The 27,807-nt window shown below is 38.6% G+C and overlaps 2 protein-coding genes across 4 annotated transcripts in view; both read left to right on the forward strand.

Annotated features, from left to right (window-relative positions):
• Positions 1 to 753, forward strand: part of LOC118273031 (uncharacterized) — a 48,576-nt gene extending 47,823 nt beyond the window's left edge. The window contains exons 5-6 of one of the 2 annotated variants that reach the window (XM_050694808.1): positions 128 to 265; positions 351 to 753. In XM_050694808.1, the coding sequence (XP_050550765.1) occupies positions 128 to 265; positions 351 to 490 (278 nt within the window). In that variant the 3' untranslated portion in view covers positions 491 to 753. The remainder of the gene's footprint in view (positions 1 to 127; positions 266 to 350) is intronic. The other variant, XM_050694819.1, reaches the window with a different exon arrangement.
• Positions 754 to 2,633: 1,880 nt separating this feature from the next.
• LOC118273145 (laminin subunit alpha-2) overlaps positions 2,634 to 27,807 on the forward strand; it is a 139,948-nt gene continuing 114,774 nt past the window's right edge. The window contains exon 1 of one of the 2 annotated variants that reach the window (XM_050694763.1): positions 2,634 to 3,018. In XM_050694763.1, coding sequence (XP_050550720.1) covers positions 2,937 to 3,018 — 82 coding nt within the window. In that variant the 5' untranslated portion in view covers positions 2,634 to 2,936. The remainder of the gene's footprint in view (positions 3,019 to 27,807) is intronic. The other variant, XM_050694757.1, reaches the window with a different exon arrangement.

A 27,807-nucleotide genomic window follows, 5' to 3' on the forward strand; every position in this document is an offset into this window, starting at 1 on the left:
CTGGGCTAATATACTCGCCATAGCTTATAATGTAGATAGTAGTGAAGCTTCCGGGCTAGTAGTCGTAGTAGCAGTACAAGTAGTGTAGTCGACACCAGTTGGAATGAATCGAGAATGTTTGTGTCAGAGAGCGGAGGCACAGGCGCGGGCAGTGCGTGGGTGGCGGGGTGCGCGGGCGCGGCGGCGCTGGTGGCGGGAGCGGCTGCCACGGCGGCGTGCTGCGCCTGCCGCCGCCGCGCCGCTACGCAGCGGACACGGTTACATTGTGAGTGCGCCATGTTCCTGCGAGGCCTCGCTCAGCGGCTAGCGAGCCGGCCCGCTCAGTACTGACTGGTCTTATTTTCGCGCAGTGCAAGAGCTGGCGAGCAGTAATGGCGGCGGCAGTGGCGCGGGCGCAGAAGCAGGCGCGACGCGACTGCCGGGAAACCCGGAGCTCCCTGCGGGCCCGTGCGGGGCGGCGCGGGCGGGCCGCCTGCGGCGGGCGGCCTGAGTGCCGCGCCGCACAAGGACGAGTGGTTCGTCTAGCGGCCCGGGGCCCGCAGGGGGGGGCCCGCCCGCCCCCGGCCAGCAGTGTTACGCAATGTAAATTTATCGATATGACATTAAACATTTTTGGCTTATCGTTGGTATGTTATTGGGTTGTATTTGCCGACCCGACTCCTCATCCTTTGTTTGTATACACGTTGTAATTCTGCGACTATTCATAGATATTATAGAATAATTGTAATCGTCAAATAAATAAGTTTTTTGGTATGAGTTTTGATCATTGTTGTTATTCCTACCCTTAGTTGTAACCCCACATTGATATAAGTACACAAACAATCCAGCACTCAGCTGGTTGTTGCTGCGAGCACAGAAGACAAGTACTGCTAGTACTGAGACTGTGACCTGCACTCGTCAGCAGTCAGTTGTAGAGAGTAGCGGTGACTGGTGATGTAGCGCGTATGTTCTTACTGGACAATGACAGCCTCCTGTAAAGTACATAAATATATAGGTACTTACACTAACACAATCTGTTCGCCCGCCATGTTATAAATCCCGTACAATAGGAAGCGAGTCCACAGGACGGCCATATTTCTGAACTCCGTGCTATTATTGAGAATTTCCGAAAATGGAAAATACTTGATTGTGGATTAGCAGGCTGAATTGGCAGTGTATGGGGCACATAGCTGGTCCCAACTGGCTACCGCGCAACGTGTCGCGGGTTCGATCCCTGCACGGAGCAACTATTTGTGTTATTTACAAATTGTTGTTCCGGGACTGGTCGCCATGTGTATGTGAACTTGTATGTATGTAAACGCACCCACGACACAGGAGAAAATACTATTTTAGGGCAACGTTTTTTTTTAAAGAATACAAGGAGTTGGCGGCCGTAGGTTTTTTTTTATGGTGTAGCGTAGTCAACGAGCTAACGGGTTACCAGATGGTAAAAGCAATCAATGGCGTCTAAGGACAACTGCTGGGCATAGACATCAGAGGAGTTATCTACAACTGGAGTCTCTTCTGGGTTGGGGATTTAGGAATCGAGAAAGGAGAGAATTAAATTCTTTATGAAATGACAGAAGCAGCAATATTTAAGTACAACTTAACATTAAGTAGCATTTCATTTCGGCTGTTAGTGTGTCACTTATGGAGACATGAGATGTAAGACTATCTACTATATTAATTTTGTAGGTAGCAAGCTACTCTGTATCATTGAGAATTTCGATATTCGGAAAAACTTTATAGGTGACACCTTAATCAATAACATGATCAGAACGTATAGGTTAATGGTCGCCTGTAAGCATTAATTGTAAAAATGTAAATTAGTCTAGGCTTGACATAAATGTAATATTTACAAGTAATGGCACTTATAATATAGAGGTAAACTTATTGGTGTATGTCCACATACCTACCGTATTCTGATTACTTTGTCTGATAGTATTTTGTCCGACCCAGAAATCGAACCGTCATTTCTAAACGATCAACGAAGTAGTTTAAATCAGAGGCATAAAATAAAATTACAAAAAAATACTGAAATGGCACGCAGAGCGCCATCTAGGTTTTTTTACGCAAACTTAATAAGTTGAGTTTGGCAACTAGCAGAGTAGTCACTATTACCCGATAGATGGCGCTGAACTAAGATTAGTTCGATAAAGTTGGTTTAAGAAAGTAAAGTACTAAGTTATAAAAATAAATTTAATAACACCTTTAATTTTTATTATGTATTTATGATATCAATAGTTAGCGATTAATAAATAAAATTATCTTTCGCTTGTCATCTGGCGTCGAGTAGCGGTACCATACCAAACCAGTTTTGTAATCCAATACGCAAACAAAATAGAGCTTTTGAACTTCGAAAACAAAAGGTAAATAAAAAGCACGCACGCAATGTTCTGTAATGTGATGAATGAAAACTAGTTTAAAATCAATTGCTTTTAACAAAATCACTCTTATTTCATTTGAATTAAACTTAATGTCGATAGTTGAGCTTCTCAAAGTTGTTGTTTTTGTTGTGTGTTGTACAATGTTTTCATGAGTCGCGCGGCCCGCCGCCGCCCGCCGCCGGCCGCTTGTTACCGGTTCGCGGCAAGAAGCCGGGCTCGGCCGTCTCATGCTTCTTGCTCTATTCGTACAAAGTACAAAAGCTCGTCAGTCGACCACAAGCTTTCTGTGGCTGCGGTGTCGCGCGCGTTGATCTTGTACTCTCGGATTTTACTTCGTGCGTAAACATTAAAAACTTTCGTGTTTTCTTTAACACGCACAAAGTTGAAACTTATTGTGTTATCTTTATGTTGTAAACAACACTTGTTACAACTAGTAATATTTGACTGACGAGTGTGTTAATAAATACTGAAAAGAAATGAGTGTTCGATCGTGAGTTTTAGATAAATAGTTTGGAGTTTTGAAGCAAAATCTTCGAGTTTTTCTGTGTAGTGTGATGTTAGGTACTTAGGATGCGGTGGCGTGGTCTCTGGCTGGCGCTGCTGGTGGTGGCTGTCACCGCCAAAGGAAAGAAACACCGCCATCATAAACCTGGTAAGAAGTTCTTACTTTTACAATAATTAAGTCTTTGACTGCCAATAGAAAACTGTTGAAAGCAAATCCTTCGCTAACGTCGGTCACCGGTGACCACCGCGGCGTTCAATGTGTTAATAAAAACAATCCTTAACAAGGATACCTGACTAAGTACCCTTTAGAGTCTGAAAGGCTCTGCAATTTAACGTTTAGATTACTTATATATCTATCTCTAAAACACCTAGTTACTTAGCGTAAATTATCTAACGACAGTTTTTCTTAAGTCTCAAGCGTTAGCCTAGACTACGCCTAATTCCTGGGACATAAAATGTTCTACTATCGTAAACTCGTAAGTGACTAACACGGCATCAGACTCGCAATAAACATCAACAGGAATTGCAATAACCATTGTCTTGAGCTGAAGCCGTACATTGAAAGCTGAGCTATTGAAACAATACCTTCAAGGGTTAAATAAGGCTCTACCCTAAACCTAAGGACCCCTCTAGTCCCTAAGTTATTTAATATTGGTAATCCTTCAGCAGGACACATAGATTACCTAGTTACTGTAGTGATTACCTAAAGATCAGACCATATCTATATATATATTTGCTGATGGTTACAAGTCATACAAGTAACCTGGTGCCCAGTACTTTTATTTTCTCAACATCCTCATATAATAAAGTTCGCCTTATGTACCACTATTTTATTGTATTGTGTACATTAAAGATTAAATAAATAAACACTTAGGTACTGGAAAATAACTTTAAAATATTTTAATGTGATAATTAAATTAGATAGAATAGATTACTTAGGTAGAAGTTAGTAAAGTATGAAGTAATGTTAAAGCACTTCTAAGCAGATACCTTTAAGTATGTAAATAAATAAAGGCTCATGATCAGTTACAATTAATTTGTACGCAGTGTGATATACGGAATGTATGGTAATGAATTGCGAATACAGTGTAAGTACCTAGTACCTATAGCGTATTGGGTGGTATTGGTACTTACCTAGCCAAAACTCTGTGATTTACCAGTGGCGCCTGGTAAGAAAATAGATAACTACTACCAGTACCAACATTAACATTAGCAATTAGCTTACTTATCCAAAAATAATATCAGCCTACCTATACACTGATTAGGTTTACAAGCTTTATTTTTATCAACTTAATTAATCCTTTGGTTAGCGGCAGCTACCATCAGGCCCGCAGTCCGGCGCTCCGGCAGGGCGGCCGCGATCGCGAGCCTTTCCCGGAAACCTTGTTTATCTATCTACCCATACACGCGTGCCATACCATACTCCTTCTACCCACTTAGCATACCTCAACCTGGTTTTTAATTACGACATGCTTAAGTATTTCGTTGTTGCCAATTTCTAAGAAAAATCTTAAAAATCTGGTCTAAATCTCGTTGCTTATAATGAAAACTGATTATGTTTCATTGAGAAGACAAGAGAAGAAATAGGAAATAGGTAATTTGCTTGTCTTGACCTATCTACTAATATACACACAAATTTATCACGAGAACCTACACATTTCCTACACCTATTACTACCTAACTAACTATGTACTTGTTTCGACAAATTATAAGAAAAGTAGTAGTTAAGTAAATATCATCAGCACCTAGCCATACCAACCCATAAACATATAACTAGTCCACACGAAGCAACGAGTGCCTCACCTATTTAGCAGGAACAGAGAACACGTACCTAGTGCCTATGTAAGTGAGCATAAAAAGTTGAGTAACAAACGAGTTATGTAGCGGGATCCAACGCTAAGCCGTGCTTGCACTTAGCTCAGGCCTATGGCCAGCATTGGACAAGACCGGGCTGATGATGAAGAAAGATAAATAAATACGTCACGCCTTTTATAATCGAAGGGGTAGACAGAGGTGCACATTACGGCACGTAATGCCGCTACACAATGTACACCCACTTTTCACCATTTGTGTTATAAGTCCAATGTAATAGGGGGTGAGCCTATTGCCATATACTGGGCACATTTCATTATGAAGAAAGATCTGTGTAGGGAATATTATGAGCACAGTTGTAGTGGTCATGATCAGTGTCAGTGCAAGCTAATAAAATTGAAGATGAACTAGTAATCGTGTGGTTACAATGACCACAGTCTCGGACCATTGACTCTGAATGGAGCACTTTACAAGTTAATATTTATACAATCGAAGATTGTATCTATGTAAATCGTAATAGTCCTACGTATATTATACACCGTTCTTCTTTTAGATGCTCCATTGATTCGTAATTGCCCCCTTTTTGGTTAATAAGAGCAGTTAGTTTTACTATGCTGTAGTTATACGCACAAACAACCCTTTTTAAACATTATGGTTTCATGCTCTAATGAGTCTAACTGCCGCTCAGATATATTTAATGATTACTTAAACTATTCCTCTGTAACGATTTTGTATCGAATAACTATAATTGCGAAGGACTGGATTAAGTAACTAACTATTAAATGACTGAGTACGACGGTAATTCTAAAGTTTAATTTTTGAGCATGATCTGTGACCTCATATTAATGACTATTGATGCGTGTGAGGATGCAGCTACTCCCTAATTATGGCAATAAGACATAAAGTTATCCTCTCCCGAAAGATTCGTTAATTTCGTGGAAAGTGAAACATTATTATTATTTAGAAGTTTAATGATTAATTGAAAAACCTGATCAGTAATTACTTACTCACTTAACTATCAAAACAACATTTTTCAGACAAGAAATTAGACAGGTAGTTACATCATTATGTTCAGACTGTACACAGGCCTCTCTTATAGAAGAACTCTTGTAAAACAAACTAAATAGTGCACCAACTAATAATAATTAGGCAACCGATTAACTAGTAGCAAGGAAGTTATTTAATTCGCCACAGCGACACCGGCAGGAGTGGCGACATTTCGACAGAATCACATCATAATCTTGCGATCTGCACCCGGGCATCGGCTGAACAGGTTGCATTCTATGCACTTAGATATTATCAACTCTACTTGCAATGGATACTGTTATGAATAAAAAAAAATCAAGAATTCCTGGTAACTATGTCATGTAGTTAGTTACGATTTAGAATAAACTGACATGGATATTTATAATCAATCAGCATTAGGAAATTGACGTTTTGAGCGCTAACATAAAACTGATAGACGAGTTTGCATGTTGACAATGAATTTATTTATTTAATTTAACTGCCACAACGGGGACAACCAATCAAAGTAACTGACGTAGTTACTTATAAAATGAAATGATAAAAGAAGAAATTGGTTTTAACTAAACAAAACAAAGCACATACATAACAAAAGTAATGTAACATAAACAGTATACTTGCGCAAGTATACTGGATCGTGTGTGGCTGCCATAAAACATAGCGAAACAGGAATTAATTGCATTCATAAGTTGTCGCAGTATTTCAGGCAATCCGATAAAATCTCCTTTCGAGATGAAATAAGTATATATGTTTAAAATATTCTTAAAATTAGGTAATACTACTAAATTAATCCCGTCTCGATTGTTGTAGTACCCATTTATTAACTATTTTCCTAAGAAATTAAAACATAAATAAAACTAGTTAGTACTCCTGCCGTTGTCATTCTTGTATCTTATCATTAAACACAATAGTCCTGCCTGTACTGCTACAATATTCATAATTATTGTTTTATGGTCTCATTGGCGCGTCACTTTATCTCCAGCAGCTATTAATATGCGCACACGCAGACCACAGACTCGCCCACTGACATGCGAACGAGTGAAACGTCTTCGTTTATGACCTAATTAATTAATGAGCTGCCGTGGAAGAGACTTGCCATTTGACAAAATTATTTTATAGTTAACCAAATCGATCGAAGTGTACCCACAACGATACACTTACTCATAATTTCTGTATCGTTTTACAAATGAGGAAAGTTCCTACCTTGCTCCCTAAAATATTGTGTTTTAATGACACTTAAAATGGCGACAAAACAAACCAATAAACATGTCCTCTTCCCAATTTAGCAGCGGCCCGCACTCCACAATCTGAAGTTAAAAGTTTTAACGGTATTTCACACTTCGTTGTACCCGTGACTAGTGAAACGTATTGTTGGGTGAGCAGGTAGGCCCTTCGGGGAAGGTCTATTGTCTTGTATGATTAGGGCCTATTATGTGGCCGAACTACCCGAGCCGGTAATTATTTACCTACCGCACTAACACCGGTTGAAAGCAACGCTCAAGTGGTACTTCATTAAATAGTTGTTGGTAAACACTTAGAGTATGGAATAATTTATTAAGTAGTCGGATGAATAATTTGTGGAAATATAACAACAACGCAGAATATAAACTTGTTGTAACTTATACTGGATTGTGGGCCACAGTCGTGTTTGCTTCGTGTGCGTGTATCTTGAATGATCCTGAATCAACAGATCCCTATAAAATCATTGAAATGAACGACTCTTTCAATGATTTGTTGTGTGTTGTGTGCCTTTCTGACCAACACATGCCCCATGCCCGGCGCCCAGCACGCACTGTGCGGCTTTAAGCACCAATAAACAACATTTGTCACGACTATGAGGAACAAATCGACGCACAGGGAGCCCACTTTAAATGTAAACGAGGAAAAAAAACGTTTTATTATTTTTATCCAATGCAGGTCAAATGTTTAGAAATGTACCTTATTACCTTCTCTGAGGTGACATATTATATGTATTATTATGAGATAAGACCATGACCTAGGTTAACAAAGATACTATATTCAGTGGCGGTTTAATCTAGCAACGCGAGTTTAGCCGCAAACTAAAACTATGCTGGACAATGACCGGCACATCAATAGCGTAAATGACCCGTACACTCATGGAGGAAACCGATTTCGTTGCCAACTCTTAATGACTATTACCGAGATCCATGAAATAAAATAAATAACATAAATCGGAAACATAAACAATGTCAGCAGTACTCACTACAAAACTGTTTTATCTAGAAAATTTATTTTCTAACTACGTGGGGGTAAGTGACCGATGATTCAGCTTGCACAGTTCCGAACCCCGTCAGATGTCACTCTGTGCACGCAAGGGACTTTGGTTCTTATGTCAGGAAGTGTAAAGTTGACAAATGTGCTCGCAATGGGAGAAGTGAGATGTTTCGGTGTTGTGTCAGGCAGTCTATATCGGTAGAGTGCGTCCCCCCCCCTGTCGTGTGTCGTCGAGTACTATTTATTCTGCGCCCCTAGTTTTAGCAGCCCATTGAGCAAATTGTATGGAAATCATAACTCAGGTACAAGTAGTCGCCGGAAGAGATGGGTTTAATTGTTTAAACGCAGTCTGATGTTGGATAGCACGAACACTTACTACGTGAGAAACGATCGAGTATCGAGCTCGCACTGTGTCGGGGTCTACAATTATCCAGCGTTTGTGTTTGACAGGAGGATCCGAGATCCGACTAGATAAATACTAGGACGCTATGTCTGGGCTGGCTGCGGACGCGTCAGCAACAGACGCCACCAACAACTATCAATATTTACAACGGCAAAGGAAACATCGACAAAGAGAAACATTAATTCACCATCCACGGCTTGTCTGTTTGTTTCACGTCGTTTGTCAATCGTTGATCTAGTTATCAACGAAGCTATAAATAACTGAATGACTGACTTTAACACATTAGTGAAACACTGCTCTGTATTGTAGCCACAGGATACTCGACCTAGGACAACCCTAGTACTTATATTCTTATCACTAGCCTGGTTCTTAAGTAGTCGCCTGAGTCGCGTAAGGACTCAATAAAAACGTGAATAACTATAAGAACTGAATATAAACTATTTGTATTGAAATCCATGTCTTATAGTTAGTTGAAACTTAAATCGATTGAGAGATTAGATGGGCTATTAATTCTGGCCAATACTTGACATTGGCCTCGACATACTGAGTAATTATTTGTTCTTTGACAACCAGGCGCCAACGGTCGCCTTCCATTGGCTGAATAAGGTGTAGCTGTCGATAGTTCTTTGTATAATTAACGGATCTACTACAATCTGGTATAACTAGTAAATTAAAAATTAACTTACACATAATAATATGTGCACAAAACTAGACTCTATTTCTGACGTATTTAAATGCTCTATCCTGTGCAGATTGATTGATTGAAGGGTGGGAACTAATTGGTCTTAGAATTATGTAACTATCTACTTAGTCATAAACAAATATATGTGTAGTAAGTATATAAGTGAATTTGTATTAATAAAAATATATTATTGTATGTTCCTATTTGTATGTCATATGTCTATTACATCTTATCTTATCTATCTAAGTATTTATCAATTATTATGTATTATAAGTTTTTAAACTGACATGGTCACTAACACTAACATTAGAACTTAAGACGGGATATATACCATGTTTATTTATGTCTAGTTATGAGTTTTCAATATTTCAGTTCATCCGTGATCATGGCGCTTGCAACAGTGCCGAAATATTGAAAACTCATAGACCTAAATTAATATGGTAAATATGGTAAATATCCCGTCTTAAGTTCTAATGTTAGTAACTATTATGTATTATCTAAAATTTCATGTCGGACTCACCTACCGTATTGTCTCCGCAGCACTTAAAGGTTGACAAGAAAGAATCCCCGTGGCATTATGTACACATTGTGCACAATAAATTTAATAAAAAAATATACAAATCAGAAGTTTGTTTGAGTATCCTAAGCTAATCTACATACATACATACATACCGTCACGCCTTTAATCCCCGAAGGGGTAGGCAGAGGTGCACATTATGGCACGTAATGCCCCTGTGTACACCCACTTTTCACAATTTAAGTTGTAAGTCCCATGTAGGTGGTGAGCCTATTGCCATATACCGGGCACATTTCCAGACTCCGTGCTACCACTGAGAAATTTTCGAAAAAACCGAAAAAAGCCCAGTAATACTTCGCCCGACCCGGGAATCGAACCCGAGACCCCTTGCCTGGCAGTCGTACTTGCAACCACTCGGCCAACGAGGTAGCCTAAGCTAATCTCTTGCAGTTGTAGTCAGGTTTGCATGTAATTGAGGTTAATAGGAGCCTATTAAGCACATTTACTTCCTGAGGCGGGTCGGGCAAAATCAGTTATTACTTTATTAGACTTTTCATTGACTATGTAGTTATCTCGGAGTCGTTTTTACCGGTTTTGTGTGGAGCTGGTATCACTCCGACTCCGGCCCATTGGTGCATGCGCTCAGGTGCACGTGGGTAAATACTGAGTGCTGTGTCACAAGTTGTTTTATTTCAGTACAGTTTCGCACGCGACAGTTCGTCTCGCGGTCGGCGGCCGATGTGTACCGATATATTTATATCTAGATCCAGGCCATATGATTCACTGTCACTACGCGACTGTGACTAAGTGTACCTGTGCCGTTTCAGCTGTTTCTGGCTTTTCGGAGCAATGCTTCAATCAGACAATCGGTTGTAAGAAAATGTGATACATCACAAAGGTGAATAGAATTGTAGAAATATGTAGATAGCATTTACGTACTTCAATAAACTTCTTAGTTGTGTTGGTGAAAATGACAACTGAACAGAAACTGCGAACGATACAGCGTCCATAGGCTTTTATGTACAGTTTATGAATTTACATAGTTATACTTATAGGCAATATGGTATGTATTAGAAACACATAGCATTAATAAATAATAAAAGAATACCGCATTAAGTAATATCGTAATCATAAACACGCAGCGACGGCCGTCACGATATGAGGCCTATAAAGAAGAGTGGATACTTGTGAACACGGACCCCAAACACGCCCATCTAATATTACAAAACTTTCCAATTAACACTCAATTATACATACAAATTCCATTGAGAAGTAACTACACGCACAAGTTTCGAACCCGGACCATCGAGTAAGACGGTCTTAGAACCGGTTTTATCCCAATTACCTCCACCTTCCTGGGACTAATTGGACCCGTGTTGAACCTTGTGTGTTCCAGCTGGGGCCACAGTGTTACTTCTGGGGACATGGTTTGGGTGCAGGTAGCACACTGTGCTGACTCTCTAGAAGGGTTAGTCCGCTACTGCGAGCTCTTGGCTTTCGTTTGCAGTCACTGAATGTTTGTCCAGGGACAATGCCCAATGGGACACTATTGTGACGGGGGCTGTTGGACCAGAACAGTAAGCTTGATGTTGACTGCTTCATTGATCATGTGACTGCCTCATTGATCATGTGACTGCTTCATTGATCATGTGACTTCAACCGGGATTCTGAGCTGGAGATCTCGGGTCGGAAAAAGTACCATATTTTATGGTTGTATGATTACGATTTTCTTAGTAGTACCAAAGAGCCTGGTATGGTATGACAATAAACTCACTCTTTCTTAACTTTTTTTTTAACATTAACTTTTTTTTTATTCGATAAAAACTAATGCTTGACTACAATCCCACCTGATGGACTACTAACAATAACTATGTTACATAGTCTTAAGTAATGGTATTTGTCAGTCAGTCAGTCAATTCTGTGTCGTCACAACCCGCCACAAAATACTATTTGAATATCTTACAAATTGTGGGCTGCTTGCACTCATGTTTGTTGTCACTCTCGCTAGCAAGCAATGAATGCAAATGGTAGAACTCGCTTGACGGGATAACAAACTATTATACACGAAGACCAGTTCCCTTGTGAAGGGTTCAGAATATAGTTTTAGTTTCATAAAAACTGATTCAAGAACGGATAACACTACTAGCGGCAGAGGTTCATTTAATTCATCTTGTATGTAGATAAATGTATTCGAGAGACAAAAATTGAGTACGTCATGAATAGAATCAGCAGGACAAACCAATTTCAGTGTAGTTTAGATTCCACGACATGTGCTCTAGGTCCTAGGTCCTAGGTGATTGGCAGCACATCAGATACCTGTCCCAGGTTCGGCCACACGCATCGTTAATTAGGCGAGTGCAGGCGTTGATGCCGTCACGAGACCATCGGAGCTCTGTTTACTTTACAAACACTAGCCGGTTCGAGACCTGCGCCACGAGCTACAAGCATTCAGCGTTTTTATGTCAATTATTAATGATGTTGAGTATGCTTAAAATCGACGACGACTCTTTGCGTTACAAGTGCGTTGCCGACTTTTTGGGGGTTAGGAATTTAAGGGTTGTTGGGGAATCGAGGATTAGGAAGATTAGGAAGGGAGGTCTCATGTGGACCTCCGGTAACATCACTCACATTACGAAACCCAACGCAAGCGTTGTGTCACGTCGGTTCTCTGTGAGGCCGTGGTATCACTCCGGTTGAGCCGGCCCATTCGTGCCGAAGTATGGCTCTCCCACACTTTAAACATTATTTTTAAATGAAACGACGACTGAGCTACAAGTCCATAATTCAGAAACAAGAGGGAGAATACAAGTGGCACAGCTTATTTATACAGGACAGAGACAATATTCACACTAACAGCTATTGACCAATGTCATTCTACAAAATGTCTATGGTCTGCAATTAGTAAAGTAATTACAACAGATCGATTTTTTTAAGGGGGGAAAATCATCCAATTATCAGACTGTGACAGTGTCAGACCCTTACTGACTAAAAACCACCCCGTTCCTACTCCTGCTTTTCGAGCCGGAGTCGTTGTTGTTTAAATCGCGTCCGCTTATACCTTGCGCAGTAATCAGCTTCGGTATGTAGTGAGCGAACCGACTGCGGTTCACAATGGGGAAGTTGAGCGTTTCCTCCGATATTGCTTAACGCCATATGCGTGCACGTGAGAACGATATTATTTACACACGTTTGACACATACCTCACTTTTAAAGGGCATAGGGTCCGTACTTCAAAGATTAAAAAAAAGAAATTCGTAGCTATCACATATAAAAACAAACCACGGTAAAAAGAGCAAATTATGAAGTTGTGTCTCTAACTGCCGTACTCAAAGTCATTTAATGATTACTTAAACTATTCCTTAGTAACGATTTTATATGAAAACCAATTGCTATGGACTGGGTTTAGTAACCGTTCCTTAAATTCCTAGCCAAAAGGCCGGCAACCCACTTGTTTTAAGTGTCCATGGGCGGCGGCGATTGCTTACCATCAGGTGATACGTCTGCACGTTTACCGGGTGTTCTATAAAAAAAATCCATTAAATAACTAAGTACGAAATGCTGAAATTAAGTATCTATGTGACTTTCGTTTTCAGTGATTTTGTGAACTTTTCTTTTATTTATTTGTTTTTACTTTTTTATATGGTATAAGCCGGTAAACAAGCAGGCCTGATGGTAAGTAATCGCGGCCGCTCGTGAACACCCGAAACATTAGAAGCGTTACAAGTCTTTTGGGAATTAGAAATTTAAGGGTTGTTGGAACTTTGTTATTGGTAAAAGCATCACCATAATATAGCTACATAATAAAATATTTTTATTTTACCAAATTACCTACCTACCCATTGACTACAATGACCCCAACACATGCCATAAATTACCCTTAACTACTACATATTCTTGAATACACATCTAACGCCCATAACTTGTCATTATAAACCTTAAGGTTTAAAACATAAGTTTGAAATTCGGCCACAATGTCGTAGATGTGTCCGAATACCATTTTTCTTATAAAATGAGACAAGGATTGGTGTTGTGCCCGGGAATGTTCCCTAAACCATTTTAATGACAAACATGGATTCCTACTTTCTAGTCATTAGTTTTAAGTTGTTTATCGGAAACATTTAAATCTTTATATCAATGGGTTATCAGTAAACACTTGTTTATTTTCATGTCTTCTTATAGTGGTCCTTGTAGTCATAAAAAGACCATGAAACGATGTTGTTAGCTGTTCGTTCACGCTTAAAAACATCTTGATATTCTCAGTTAGACATTTATCTAAAAGATTTCTTAATTTTAAACTTATAGTTAACTAGCTTTTGCCAGCTTTTGTCTGCATTCCCGTGGGATAAAAAATGTATGTGTTATTTCAGAACATAATCTACCCTGTTCTACATTACATTCTGATCTCTTCAGCCGTTTTGAAGTGATTTAGTAACAGACATACACACAAACTAATAATCATTAGCATTTATAATATACTAGCGACCCCCCCAGCTTCGCATGGGAGCAACGATGATATATTCTGCATGTATTATACATAAAAACCTTCCTCTTGAATCACTATATCTATTAAAAAAGAACCGCATCAAAATCCGTTACGTAGTTTTAAAGATTTAAGCTTAAAAAGGGAAATAGGGACAGAAAAAGCGACTTTGTTTTATGCTATGTAGTGAAATAAGATTGCTTATTTAACCCTAGAAAGATAATCATATTGTGTAGTACGGAAAAGATACTCATGCGTAAAATTTACGCATGTGTTTTATTTAGCTGTAGGTTGGTGTTTATTAATTTATTTTAATAAAATTGTATGTTATATATATTGACACATATATAAGAATAATTTAAACTGCAGATAATATATTTATAAATATTTTTTTAATAAAAAATAACCAAACTTATAAACTTCAGTCATAAATCAAATAAACTTTATAACATTTACTTATTCTGCTATAAATTATTTTTAACCATGATAATCAGCCTTTTTTTCACATAATCAACAATAACAATATCCTATACATATTATATGAACATAGAATTCTAAAAAAATCAGTTACAAACAGTTTTGACACATTACAAGACGCATATGCCCTTCGCCTTATTTTAGAAGGGCAAAAAGTACAGTAAATTCCCTTTTTTACTACAGGTTCTTCAGTATTTTCTTCTGTCTACTTCTAAGTCATCTATAAAAGCTTCTTTTGTATCGCTCTGCACGTCATCTTCACTCTCATGGTCACCTACTTCACTATCGGTATCCTCACAGGGAAGCTCGTCGTCACTTTGCATGAGACTGGCCAGGATACGGTCTTCGTCCAAATTACTACTTCCCATTGTTGCACCAATATCTATAAAAGAAACTGTTAATGTTAGTAATGATATACAATTACAATAACATCAAAAAAAAATAAAAAAATATTATACTAATCAAAATCATAAAAGTCACGTAAAAGATAATCATGCGTAATTTTAACGCATGCGGTCGTTATATCTTAAAATCGGTTACACTTACCTTACTGACAAGTGCGCCATATGGAAGCTCCCAGCGACGAATGAGATGTCCTAAACGCACATCTATGGATTCCCACTATTAAGAAAGATAGAGCTATATTTCGCAAACGCATGCGTCATTTTTACGCAGACTATCTTTCTAGGGTTAAGTAAAATGAAAGTATGTAAATATTTGAGTCGTGTATGTAATGTTATGAGCAATATTCACGAACTACCTGTTTTAAACGCAATGCGAACTTCATAGTGACTACCTACCTATTATTATCATCATGCACTATCAAGCATTTTCCAATGGATTCTTCATATAGTTATTTCAATGATAAGACACATAGTTAATTGCATTGCATTGTTATCTTTCAGGTTACGTTACCTATGATTTTACATGCTATGTTAATTTAAAAACTACTAAAACTTAAATAACTACATCTTATTGCGTGTGGGAGAGCCATGCTTGGGCACGAATGGGCCGGCTCGACCGGAGTGATACCACGGCCTCACATAAAACCGACGTGAAACAACGCTTTTGTTGTGTTTCGTTGTGTGAGTGAGGTTACCGGAGCTCCCATTCCCCAACAACCCTTAAATTCCTAACCCCCAAAAGGCCGGTAACGCACTTCTAACGCCTCTGGTGTTTCTAGTGTCCATGGGCGGCGGCGATTGCCTACCATCAGGTGATCTGTTTGCTCGTTAAAAAAATGCAACAACTAACTATCATGATTCCCAGCCCTAAAGGTCGTCGCACGTTTCATACACTTCTGGTCTCTTTAAATGACCTCTCAACAATCTAACGTTGCTTATTTATGAGCCGACCCTTTGATTTACAGCCCCCACACATTATTGGTTCGTCGGAACCTTCAAACACACGAGTTGTCGTAAAAATATCGTTAAAGTCGGACAAAGAGCTATGTGTTCGCCGGGGATTGTAAAATTGTTGAGTGTGTTATCACTACCCGTTTCTGGGTGGGACAGGGTGACTGGAATTGATCAGTAGTTAGGATTAAATAATTTTATTCTGTCATGGGATTAGGTTTTGGAAGTTTATTTTGCTTACTATACAACTTACGATGGATAAGTGATAAGTGGTTTATATTATAAGCGAACAGAGAGTAAAGTTCCCTAAGGAAAGTGATCATTATGATCCAGCACCCATTTTTATAGTTATTGTAATCTTTTAGTTTTAATTTCGACAAAAACGACAGAATAATCTATACTAATATTATAAAGGTGATTGTTTGTTTGCACGCGCTAATCTCCGGAACTACTGGTCCCATTTGAATAATTCTTGTTGTGTTGGTTAGTGCATTTATCGAGGAAGGCTATAGGATATAAAACATCACGCTATGACTAATAGGAGCCAAGCAGAGCGGTTGAAATCGCGCGGAGATAGCTAGCTACCTCCGCGCGATGCTGCTATATAATCATGACGGAATGGCAATCGTATCTCAATCGTATCGTTGGGAGTAAACGCCCTTCCATCACTGAACAAACAGACCCCCAAACTACGCACTTTATTCATATAATTATAATACATATGTATGTATATTTTGTACTGATTGTGTGGGAAATGAGGAATGGTAGGAGCGCCATTAGAGGGGGGGTCTGTCCGTCAACGCGGCTCTTTATGAAGGGAACCTATTCCATGCGCACTCCAGTTTTTTTCTCATCTCATCTGTGTTATGAATGGAGGCCTTTTTTTAATAGCTAGTGTTAAGTTATATTCAAATGCCGTGATGTTTTGTGAAGTTTTTATTAAGTGACTGCTAGCTGCGATGTCTATGTACGTTTTAATTCTTTTACACAAAGTTCATTTATTTATTCTTGGTCAAAGTAAACATTTTTAGGATTGTTGTAATTATTCGGTGTATATGATTAAAATATTGCGTTGGTCCATTGACAACTTTACAGTCATAGTTATGTAGACTAAGTTTTAGTTTGTTATATCAAGTTACCTACCAATTGTCTTCTTGCTTGATATTCTTGGACTAATCTCAACTCCATGGGCTTTTCACCTATGGAGGTATGGTAGGTTGAAAGGATGATGCCATAGTTTCTATGAAATCTGGTCCCACCTTTCAATAGCTATGTGTGTTACATATTTTTTTATGGGGGAAAATCATCCAATGACTTCTCTCGCCTTGGATGAGGCGAGAGGGAGTGTCAGACTCTTACTGACTAAAAACCACCCCATTCCTGCTCCCGCTAGGTAGTCCGTAGCTCCACGTGTGTTGCCTTTTTGGATAGGTAATTTTAAGCTGAATTAAAGTTATTATGGCACCATGTACCAAATCTTAGTCCGTTCCTCTGAACGGACTAAGATTTTATTCTTTATTAAACATGGTAGTTTTATCAATCGCCAAGTAATGTTATTTTACGTCAAAATTGCATTTGTGCTTTGCCTGCTGGGACCAGGATCTGCATCCTCCTTCGAAACATTGAATATTAAGTCACTAAGTAGGAACAGTAGTTAGATTTTTTACTTAAATCGTTACGAAAATTCTATTTTAACTAGAATGATTCAGCGGTGAGCGTATAAGTGAGACGGCAGGTCTTCGCCGTGTATGGCCCGCTCGTTACCGCCGCCATATTAGGAGCCGGCGCAAGCGCATGAGCCCCATTTACACCACACGATGTTTTTGTTCTGTACGTAAGAATTAAGTGGTTAGTTTTTGTAGTTAAGTGTGAAGTGAAAATATACAGAAAGAGTTATCGTTGATTTGTTCCTTTTTTAATGTTACCGCCTGTTTATTTAACATCTTCGTAATGGTACCGGCTCTATGACAATATATTGTATTGTGAATCTGATTGAAAAAGAGTAACCTATGGAGTTTCTTGCTCGTTCTCCTCCATAGGAATCTACACTTTGGAACGAGCAAATAGCTTCACTAGAGGACTGACGGACCGCCAGACATTTTGTTTTATTTTAAAAATTGTAATAACTATTTGCTTTGACGTTCAAAAGTGCCTTCTTGGTCTATTTGAAATAAATAATTTTGACTTGTGACTTTTATACCTAAATGTATAGAAGAAAATGAAATTTATTTTATCGTGTTACACTATCGTCTAATTCCTAGGTAAAAATGTGACGTATTAAAATAATAATCATAAAATAATAATCTGCATGATTTATTTATCTATCAGCTCAGTCTGGACATTGGGTATCATACGAGTAGATAGTTTACTTTACATCAGCTTATTTAGTTTATTAGTCCCATTCTTGGTTTCGGAAATGAACTTGAATGTGAGGAAGGAAGGAATGATAACAGATGGTAAACTAAATATAAGTATATAGTATACCTATAGCTTCACCAGACGACTGACCGACAGATAGACATTTTGTTTTCTTTTGATATTACAATATTCCCATCTATATATTAATACGTGATGCAAAAACTTTGGACCCCTTTTTACGAAAATTGCGCGGACGTAGGAGCATACAATTTGGTACACTTATAGTTTAGGAGAAATGGAAAACGCTAATATTTTTCAAAAATAATGCTTATAAAGTACATTAAATCAATAAATAAAACATTACACACACTACCATGCATAGTATCTGATCGTATTTGACAAAACGTCAAAATCGACAGACATTGCTATGATATTCTCACGTCTCATATGAATAGAGTTTTCCTGTTTCTGATGCGCTGGAATATATTAATTTGAATTTTACAAAACTAATAGCAATGTTAAATAAAAATTATCCTTGAACGTATGTTAAGCGGTATTGTAAATTAAATCGTATATAGTCGAATTTCGACCACTAGACGACCACTAGTTAACAATGAATACAACAGTGAGTTATAAGCTAGTAAGCTTTCAGATCTCTGCCAAGCTTTTGCTACTGTCCGGTACCAACGATAACGGTAAGTCGTGTCGTGCAGTGTAAAAAGTCGGTTAAGGGTCGCCGCACATGAAAGGGCTGCACATTACTGTGCATTGATCAGCACCAGTTTGGAACTTATAATGAGAAGAGATCACAAAAGGAAACCCTTACGTGTAACGCCATATACAGATGCAGGGATAAAGTTATTGCTAGGGCTGCACAGTGCACATACCGCCGCGCCTAGCGAGGGAAACTACTTCTCTAATAGTACATTGTACACATGACACAATACATTATCACACTATACCTTTTCAGTTCACGATTAGTGTTTTTTTTAAACGTTGCCCCACACTTAAATTTTCTCCTGTGTCGTGGGTGCGTTTACAAACATACAAGTTCACATACACATGCCACCCAGACCCGAAGGAACAATTTGTGGATCACACAAAGAGTTGCTCCGTACGGGAATCGGACCCGCTACACGTTGCACGGCAGCCAGTTGCCCAGCTACCGCGCCAACCGTGCAATCAAAAGTTAAGAAAAGGTTCAACAAGCCTTGTATCAAATTCATCAAGTCTACCACTAGAGAACTCACTACTCTTCTTAAGTTCAATAATAACAAATACTGGTATTTGAAAATTGTAAGCTTTTTTTTGAGGGGAGAAAATCATCCAGTGACTTCTCCCGCCCTGGGCGAGGCGAGAGAGAGTATCAGACTCTTACTGACTAAAAACCACCCCATTCCTACTCCTTGTCGAGCCGGAGCCCCGGTAAACCTGCTAGGTAGTCCGCAGCTCCGGAAAATTTAAAGCTAAATAATGTTTAAACACGCTTTTTCGATTTCATTAAAGCCCCGTACCCCTGTACACTTTCAAAAATTAAAAATAGTTGCTGTGTATTTCCAAACACAATCTAATAATAGGCGTGACGATGTATTCTCACAGAACTGATACTAATGAATGATAAATAAATAATGAAGTAGTGATAAGAGCTGTCGGCGCCCGCGCCGGTTGGGGAGACAAGATCGTGGTGTGTGAAGTTCTCACGATGCGCCCAGGCCAGGGCCCCGGGCCCCTGTGAGCCCAAAGCGTCTAGTCCATCGGCTGTGAGGCACGTACCTAATGATATTACGTTGTACAGACTATTTAAAAACTATTTTCTTTATTTATCAGACTATTATATTTTGAACTTAAGACGGGATATTTACCATGTTTATTTATATCTATGAGTTTCCGATATTTTGGCACTGTTGCAAGCGCCATGATCACGGATGATCCGGTAAATATCCCTTCTTAAGTTCTAATGTTAGTGTTAGTGACCATATCAATTTAAAAACTAATATTATATTTTGTTTAGTCCCAATATTTATAGATGTGGTATCTATAGTGCGTAGGAGACTTATCTAATGCAATGTAGGTACTAGGTACCAATTAATATCAAATTTAGTAGAATTCATTATCTGATAACAAAAAATTATAACGCCTGTTCTTCCCCGTGGACAATTAGATTAGTGAAAATAAACTTAAATACATATTAAGATTGACAAGGGCTTCAAGGGCAAACATCTATATAATTATCAAATCTATAATAATATCTATAGTTATATATATGGCTTGGACCATGCCCCCGCTACTGGTCGGCTCCTATTTTTAACCCCCGACGCAAAAAGAGGGGTGTTATAAGTTTGACGTGTCTGTCTGTCTGTCTGTCTGTCTGTGGCATCATAACTCCCGAACGGATGCAGTGATTTCAATTTAGTTTTTTTCGTATGAAAGGGGACTTATGTGCGAGTGTTCTTAGACATGTTTGATGAAAATCGGTTGAGCCGTTTTAAAGTTATGGGCGGTGAAAGTGGGGAGGTTAGCCGAAGGTCTGCAAATATACTGGGATGGGGTCTCAAATTAAACCGCACTGAAAGAATATATTGAAAGATATTATTTTTTCGTGATAACAAAAATAAAAAATTAAATAAAAAAATGAAAAAAATAAAAATATAATAACAAAAATATATTTTTTTAATTTAACATTGTTTTATAAACAAAAAATCTGGCACCAATGTAATCTTTAGCCTTTAGAAACAAAAACTAGTAATTAATAAGTAAAAAAAAAAAAATTAATGCGAACAAGCTTGACCTTAGATGTAATCATTATCTTAACAAGAATCGAAATTATAGTAAGTATATGTAATATACTAAGCCTAACTTAACCTAACCTACCTATAAAAAGTATTAAATAAAAAATTAAATTAAAAATTTAAAAAACCCCCGACAAAAAAACTTAATTTCCCTTTAAAAAGTAAAAAATAATAAAAGAAACTTAATCTTAAAGTACCTAAGAATGTACTAATAATTCTAAAAAAAAAATACGTCTCGTTGGGGGACCGCATGAATACGGACTGCACACCGCCGCCCGCACCGCTATATTTCTAATTTCTGCGTTATAGTTAAGTACTTAAACATCAATTTACTTTAATGTTAACACCAAGCATGTGATACTGTGATACTTATGAACAAATCGTAGATAAGTAAGAAATAATTAGGAGCGGTCCCCCAACGCGACGTATTTTTTTAGAATTATTAGTACATTCTTAGGTACTTTAAGATTAAGTTTCTTTTATTATTTTTTACTTTTTAAAGGGAAATTAAGTTTTTTTGTCGGGGGTTTTTTTATATTTTTAAATATTTTATCTTGTATTTTGTAGTATTTAAAAATGTTATTTTTGAGGAATTTAAATAAATATCTATAGTTATAATAACTTAACTAAAAATCACGGTAATAGAGAAAAGCTCTACTCGTTTCAAGTCACACGAGCTCTACCAGTAGACTGCGCGCACTGCTCAAGATGAAGAGTCCCTTTGTGACTCGAAACTAGTACCTAGAGCTTTTTTCCATTAACGTACGTGAGTAAACCGTGATTTTTAGTTAATGTAGTATGTGTCACTCGTATTAATAATATAGAGCATGCACAATTCGACGGTCCCCTAAATACATTTTTATAAAAGATTGAACATCATAAAAATGTGTAATGTTGCACGTAAAAAGTCTAAAGAAATGGGTAATAATTTTGAAAATCTTTAACTTAGTTCGAGGATAACAAAGGAGGTCGTATAATTTTAATGAAGTGTCATTTAAATGCACATTTTATGGCAGGAGCACAGCGGGATGTCTCCCAGACACACACACACAAACACACACACACACACACAGACACACACACACACGTAGGAAGCTCCCAGGTTCATTGATATGTATGAGTATAATAATTGTTTATCTATCTCACTGTGACTATTTAACAATAATGTCAAAACAAAAAAGTAACGTCACGCCTTTTATCCCCGAAGGGGTACGCAGAGGTGCACATTATGGCACGTAATGCCGCTATACAATGAACACCCACTATTTACCATTTCTGTTGTAAGTCCCACATAATAGGGGGTGAGCCTATTCCCATATACTGGGCACAATTCAAAGCTTGGTGCTACTAGTTACTGAGAAATTTTCGAAATATCGTAAAAAGCCCAGCAATACTTTGCCCGACCCGGGAATCGAACATGAGACCTCTTGTCCGGCAGCCGCGTTTGCGACCATTCGACCAACGAGGCAGTCATTAGCATCATCAGTAATGTCAAAACAATGTCGGTATAACGTAGGTACTTTACTACCATTTTTTTCATGATTTTTGTCTTATTGAAACAATTCACGTTTTTATTTATCTTTCACTAGCTAGTCCAGTAGCGTGACCAATAACCTTCTTCGATAAATGGAGTATCCAAGATCTGGAGATTCGCGCATTCAAACAAGCAGATAAACAAACAAACACGTCAGCTTTATATATTAGAAGATACTAGCAAACTCGGCAAACTCCGTTTCGCCAACAATGATTTTCCCTGTTTTACTGCTTTTCTCCTGAATTTCCTATGCTTTAAATCTCACGGAGCACGAGACCTTCCCAACGAATGCAAAACCATGGAAATCGGTTCATGCGTTCTGGAGTTATAGTGTCAGGAAGGAAAACCCGACTTATTTTTATATTATAGATATAAGATTTGTTTTTTATTACTTTTACGTATATGCAGCCAGTATTATGAAGCGATGCAGTGTCAAACATATTCCTATTGTTGCATGACTAAGTTCGAAAATACTGTAATTTTGCAATACTTTGTCCCGTGATTTTGAATACTATTTCAATCGTACCCCAGAGCTCTTCTTTGACAGTTGCGGCCACTCCAAGAGTGAGAAGAAACCTGTCTATAGGTTAATGTAAAGCTATATTTTATACGAAGAAAAAACACGCATACACTAATAGCAGCATCCCTTTGTGCAATTTCACCCTTGTCGGCGCAAGAGTGCCGCCCGCCGGCGCCGGCGCTCGCGGCGTACTGCGCGCGCGCAGGTAGAGCTGGACACATACTGAGAGCGTCTAATGCAACTGTTCTATTGTGTATCGTGTGATAAGGTTCTCTTGTGCTTTCAAATATACGCTTTTATTTAAACATAAAAATACATCGTTTTTGCCATTTTTGCAGTGGTATTGGAAACCGTTACACACACACTGAAAAACATTCTTACATAGAAATGGAGACGTGATATGTTACTTAAGAAAATAGTGTTAATATAACAAACGTTAGTTTTACTTTGGCTAAAAATTGGACAGAAAAATAGATGGAGAGACTCGAACTCCAACACTTTGGTACAACCAAATAACTTCACTAGATGACTGAACGACAGACAGACATTTATAATATTTTAATATTTGCCTTCGATGTTCAAAAGTACCTTCCTTGTCTAATTGAAATAAATAATTTTGACTACTTTAACTCGCTAACGAGACTAGACACAAAATCGTCTATCTCAACTAGAATAACTAAAAAAAAAACTCAATAGGTATAAAACAGGATTCGTTGTGACAACTAGTATACATAATAAACACAGTTTGTGCCAAACTATGGGACCACCATGGCCCTTGCTCTTATCTAAAAAACAGAAAAAGTTGGGCTACTCCGATAAAATAAAGTTTTTATCAAAGTGGACAATGTACAACAAATGGCTGCTCTTAAGGCTGGTTCCACGGCAATTTGTTACGGTGCCTGCGCAGCGCCGCACGCATGATCACACACTGGCTGCGCAGACGCCGTCCTGCGTTGTTCCACGCCAATTATCCTGGCTGATTCATCATTTCATTGTTCAGTGTATAATGAGGTGACTTAATGAGGCTCTCCTTACATTCAGTGCTTTCATTCTGTCTACTACAGGTTTTAGTGGGTGAATCATAAATTCATTGAATTTCTTATAACTATGTATCTATTTTAGATTATATAATTAGGTGGTCCAAGGTAAATCTCATATTGTATGAAAGTATTTTCTAAGGGGGGAAATTATTCAATGTCTTCTCCTGCTTTGAGTGAGGCTGTGGCGTGAGGGAGTGTCAGACTCTTACTGACTAAAAACCACCCCGTTCCTACTCCTGGTCTTTGAGCCGGAGCCCCGGTAAAGTAAGATTACGGAGGCTTTCGATTTACCTGTTCTTAAACAAAACATTTGTATATAGAACTTTTTTTTCATTTCTTATATAATTAAGAAGTTAGCCTTTTATATCTAATTTAAACGTATCTTTAACCTGGAAATTTCAATTAGAACCCGGACACGTGTAGCCTGGATTGGGCGTAATTTATCACCTAAGCAGCTCGCCTTAGTAGCCTTATACGAATGAATAGATGCGCATGAGTCGACTGCTTGTATGGAATTAGATCTAAAACAGGATAACAAGAAGCCGTTGATCCTTCGTTCCTAGGGACGTGAGTTTGCGTCCCGTTGATTTCTTCAAAGGCAATTGTTGTTTCATACTAACTTTTAGGTTACGTCGCAAATCACAAGTGAATATGATCTACTAAACACTAACATTTTACAACAAGAATACAACAGGGTATTATATCATTAATGTCACCACTGAACCATCGTTCAACTAAGTAGTGAAGTTATTGAAATGTAGAAAGATTGAAATGAGTACCTCATCTCGATCCGACAGCCCTATTCCATGCTCGTGGGGGGAGGGCATTCCTTCCCGTGGCCATCGCTCATCGCATTCCACGCAGGGTAGGTTGCGTAGTCGATGTGTTGAGACCTCTCCCCTGTGTTATCATTGTGGCTTAGTATAGCACAACTACAGTTCATATTTTGATTTGAACCTACTCAACCTTCCATTATCCAAATGTCTATGAAAATATTATCCATTACGTGGTGGATAGTGATGAAGTTGTTCTGCAGCGGTCACAGTAATGTCAGTAATCGTACAATATGACATCAAGTGGGATACTATCGACGAGAGCAACATAGAAGTTATTGTGTTTATACAAGACTTCACTCGCCGTCGTAGCAAATGGAATCGGCTCGACACGTCGGCATTTTATCGTACCGTTTCAACATCGGTCGTCCCCATCAGTCCGTCTGGAGTGTCCCCACAAAAACGCGACTCCGGCCCATATTTGGTGAGGTCTAATGAGCTTAATGGAGCTCAGAGGGCCGGAGGACATCGCGCTCCCACGGAACAGCCGTCTTTTTACATTGCACTCCTTTTTCGAGAATAACTATCCATTTTGAGGATGTCGTTTTGTAATTTATGCGATCGATGTTACTTTTTTCATTATTCATCGCAGTGCTTGTATCTAATACGTAGTTAGTGGTGCTAGTGATGATCGTAGCGGCCTGGTGGTGAAATATATGCGTTTCAAAATATAAATGTGCCGTCACGATTCATGGCACGATATAAAACTTGGGTGTTTCAACATTTCCCTTGGAAAATAATTACAGTTCGTGCCTATCCATGAATGTGTGAATTAATAACAAACTATAATATTGCCGTACAATGGGGTAGGCAGTAAAGGCAGTATGCGCGTGCAGGTGTCGCGGCTCCGTCAAAGCAAGTTGTGCGTATATTTCAGTGCTTACTGAATTCCATTGGCGACTCTAGTTATGATGTCGGAGGTCAGTGAAAGGTCGCCGGATGATGAACGGTTATGAAGAGAAAACCCGGAAACCGGGTTCTTACACATTCATGGAAATAATTTAATTAGTTACAGAACTTTACGGTCCTCGCACAGGTCCTGAGTTTTTAGTGCCAGTAGTAGTAATTGGTTAGGTAGTATAATCAGTATACAATTGCGAAATTAATCCTGACATTTATTTAGTATCATTCAGTCTCAGTGGCGTCATGGGTATAAAATTCGGACCACGATTGATAAGAACCCCAAAAATGAGTATAATTATAATAAAATAAAGATTTTAGTCCGTCCTAGATTAGTCTAAGATATATATTTTTTAAATAACGTTGCCCCACATTAAGATTTTCTCCTGTGTCACGGGTGCGTTTACAAACATAAAGTTCACATACACATGACACCCAGCCCCGGAACTATGGATTACACAAAAAATTGCTGCGTGCGGGTATCGAACCCGCTACACTTTGCACGGCAGCCGATTGCCCTGCCATCGCATCAACCGTGCAGTCAAGTATTTTGAAACAACTACCTGTACCAAAACGTGCGAAGTATAGAATGAACTAAAAGTGCTATAAAACCGTATCAAGGATCACGACGGCTGACGACATATAGGTGGCTGCGCCTGCGCCTATCTCTGCACTTGCCATGCCAATTAGTCGTCCGAGTGTCTGTCTCGACGCTTCACAAATGCAAATCCAGCCCGACACTGATATCTGTGCTCATTTGAATAAAACCTTCTTGTGTACTAGATACACTCGAACATAAATAAAAAGAAATCACACACAACTTTTAACTTTTTGAACGTTCCAGTAGACAATTAAAGGAATTGTTTACATTAAAAAAATAGCATACCTATATAGCTATGGCCGCAAAGACACTCGATGACTGTACCTCTACCATGTGTTTGAAGCAATTGTATTTGTCGATAGCTAGCGACGACTTTTTACTACGCCTCTACCGGTCACCTGCGGAACTAAAATTTGCCATACAAAAAAATTGCTTCAAACTCATGGTAGAGGTATTTAAAACGGAAAGGGCTTTTTTGTCATAATTACGTAGGCATGTTTCGAATTTCCTTATTTTTGTATTTATTTTCCGTCTGAAAAAAGTTTGTGCTACACCGCTAGATTAACCAATCATAGTAAAGTTCCAAGGTGTCATGGTTTCACTCATGTCAGTCGGTAGCGATGTGTAAACAGAGGGGGTGGTAGTATTGTCAGCCACAAACAGATCACCTCATAACGTAAATGTTTAAGTTACGGCGCGTGCGCCGGTCTAATGATAGCTGGTTCATTTATGTTTGGACTGACTGCTGTAACTCACACATTTGGCAGGTCTGTGTTTTATTGGTAGTGATACGAGTAGTCATCATTTTCGATAATAGACAACATAACTAACCATGTTGCCAGTCCTGCTACCATTTTTTTGTTTGATGGCAAGGGAAACCTTCAAAAGGCACCTAGCTTTTTGGGCAGAAAGACTAGGGAGTGTGGGATTTTTGCCTCACTAAAACCACACCGGTGGTCACCTTCAGCACCGATAGGGGGCACCGAGTCCCTATGGTGCAACGCCTGTTACGGCACATCCCTAGGACAGTTCTACCACTTGTTTTTACTACTCGTATATCACCATCATTATCATCATCAGCCGAGAGACGTCCACTACTGAACAAAGACCCTTACTCCTCATGTCCTCATTTAGCAGGGGTGGTCAACTTGATTAGACATAAGATCTACTCTTTACTGACGAAACTCTGTGCGATCTACCACTTACATACTTCTTGAAATCTTAAATGAAACAAGATCGGTCTCTATTTTTCTATATATTAAAATGTAATATGTGCTGTTAACTGACTGAAAGAGACATGATCACGGGACGGATTGACAATCGCAAGCGCAATATGGACTATTTATTTTTATTTTTTGCCTACCACGATCGACTGTAC

Source organism: Spodoptera frugiperda, chromosome 1 (genome assembly GCF_023101765.2).
Source record: "Spodoptera frugiperda isolate SF20-4 chromosome 1, AGI-APGP_CSIRO_Sfru_2.0, whole genome shotgun sequence".
Lineage (NCBI taxonomy): Eukaryota > Metazoa > Arthropoda > Insecta > Lepidoptera > Noctuidae > Spodoptera > Spodoptera frugiperda.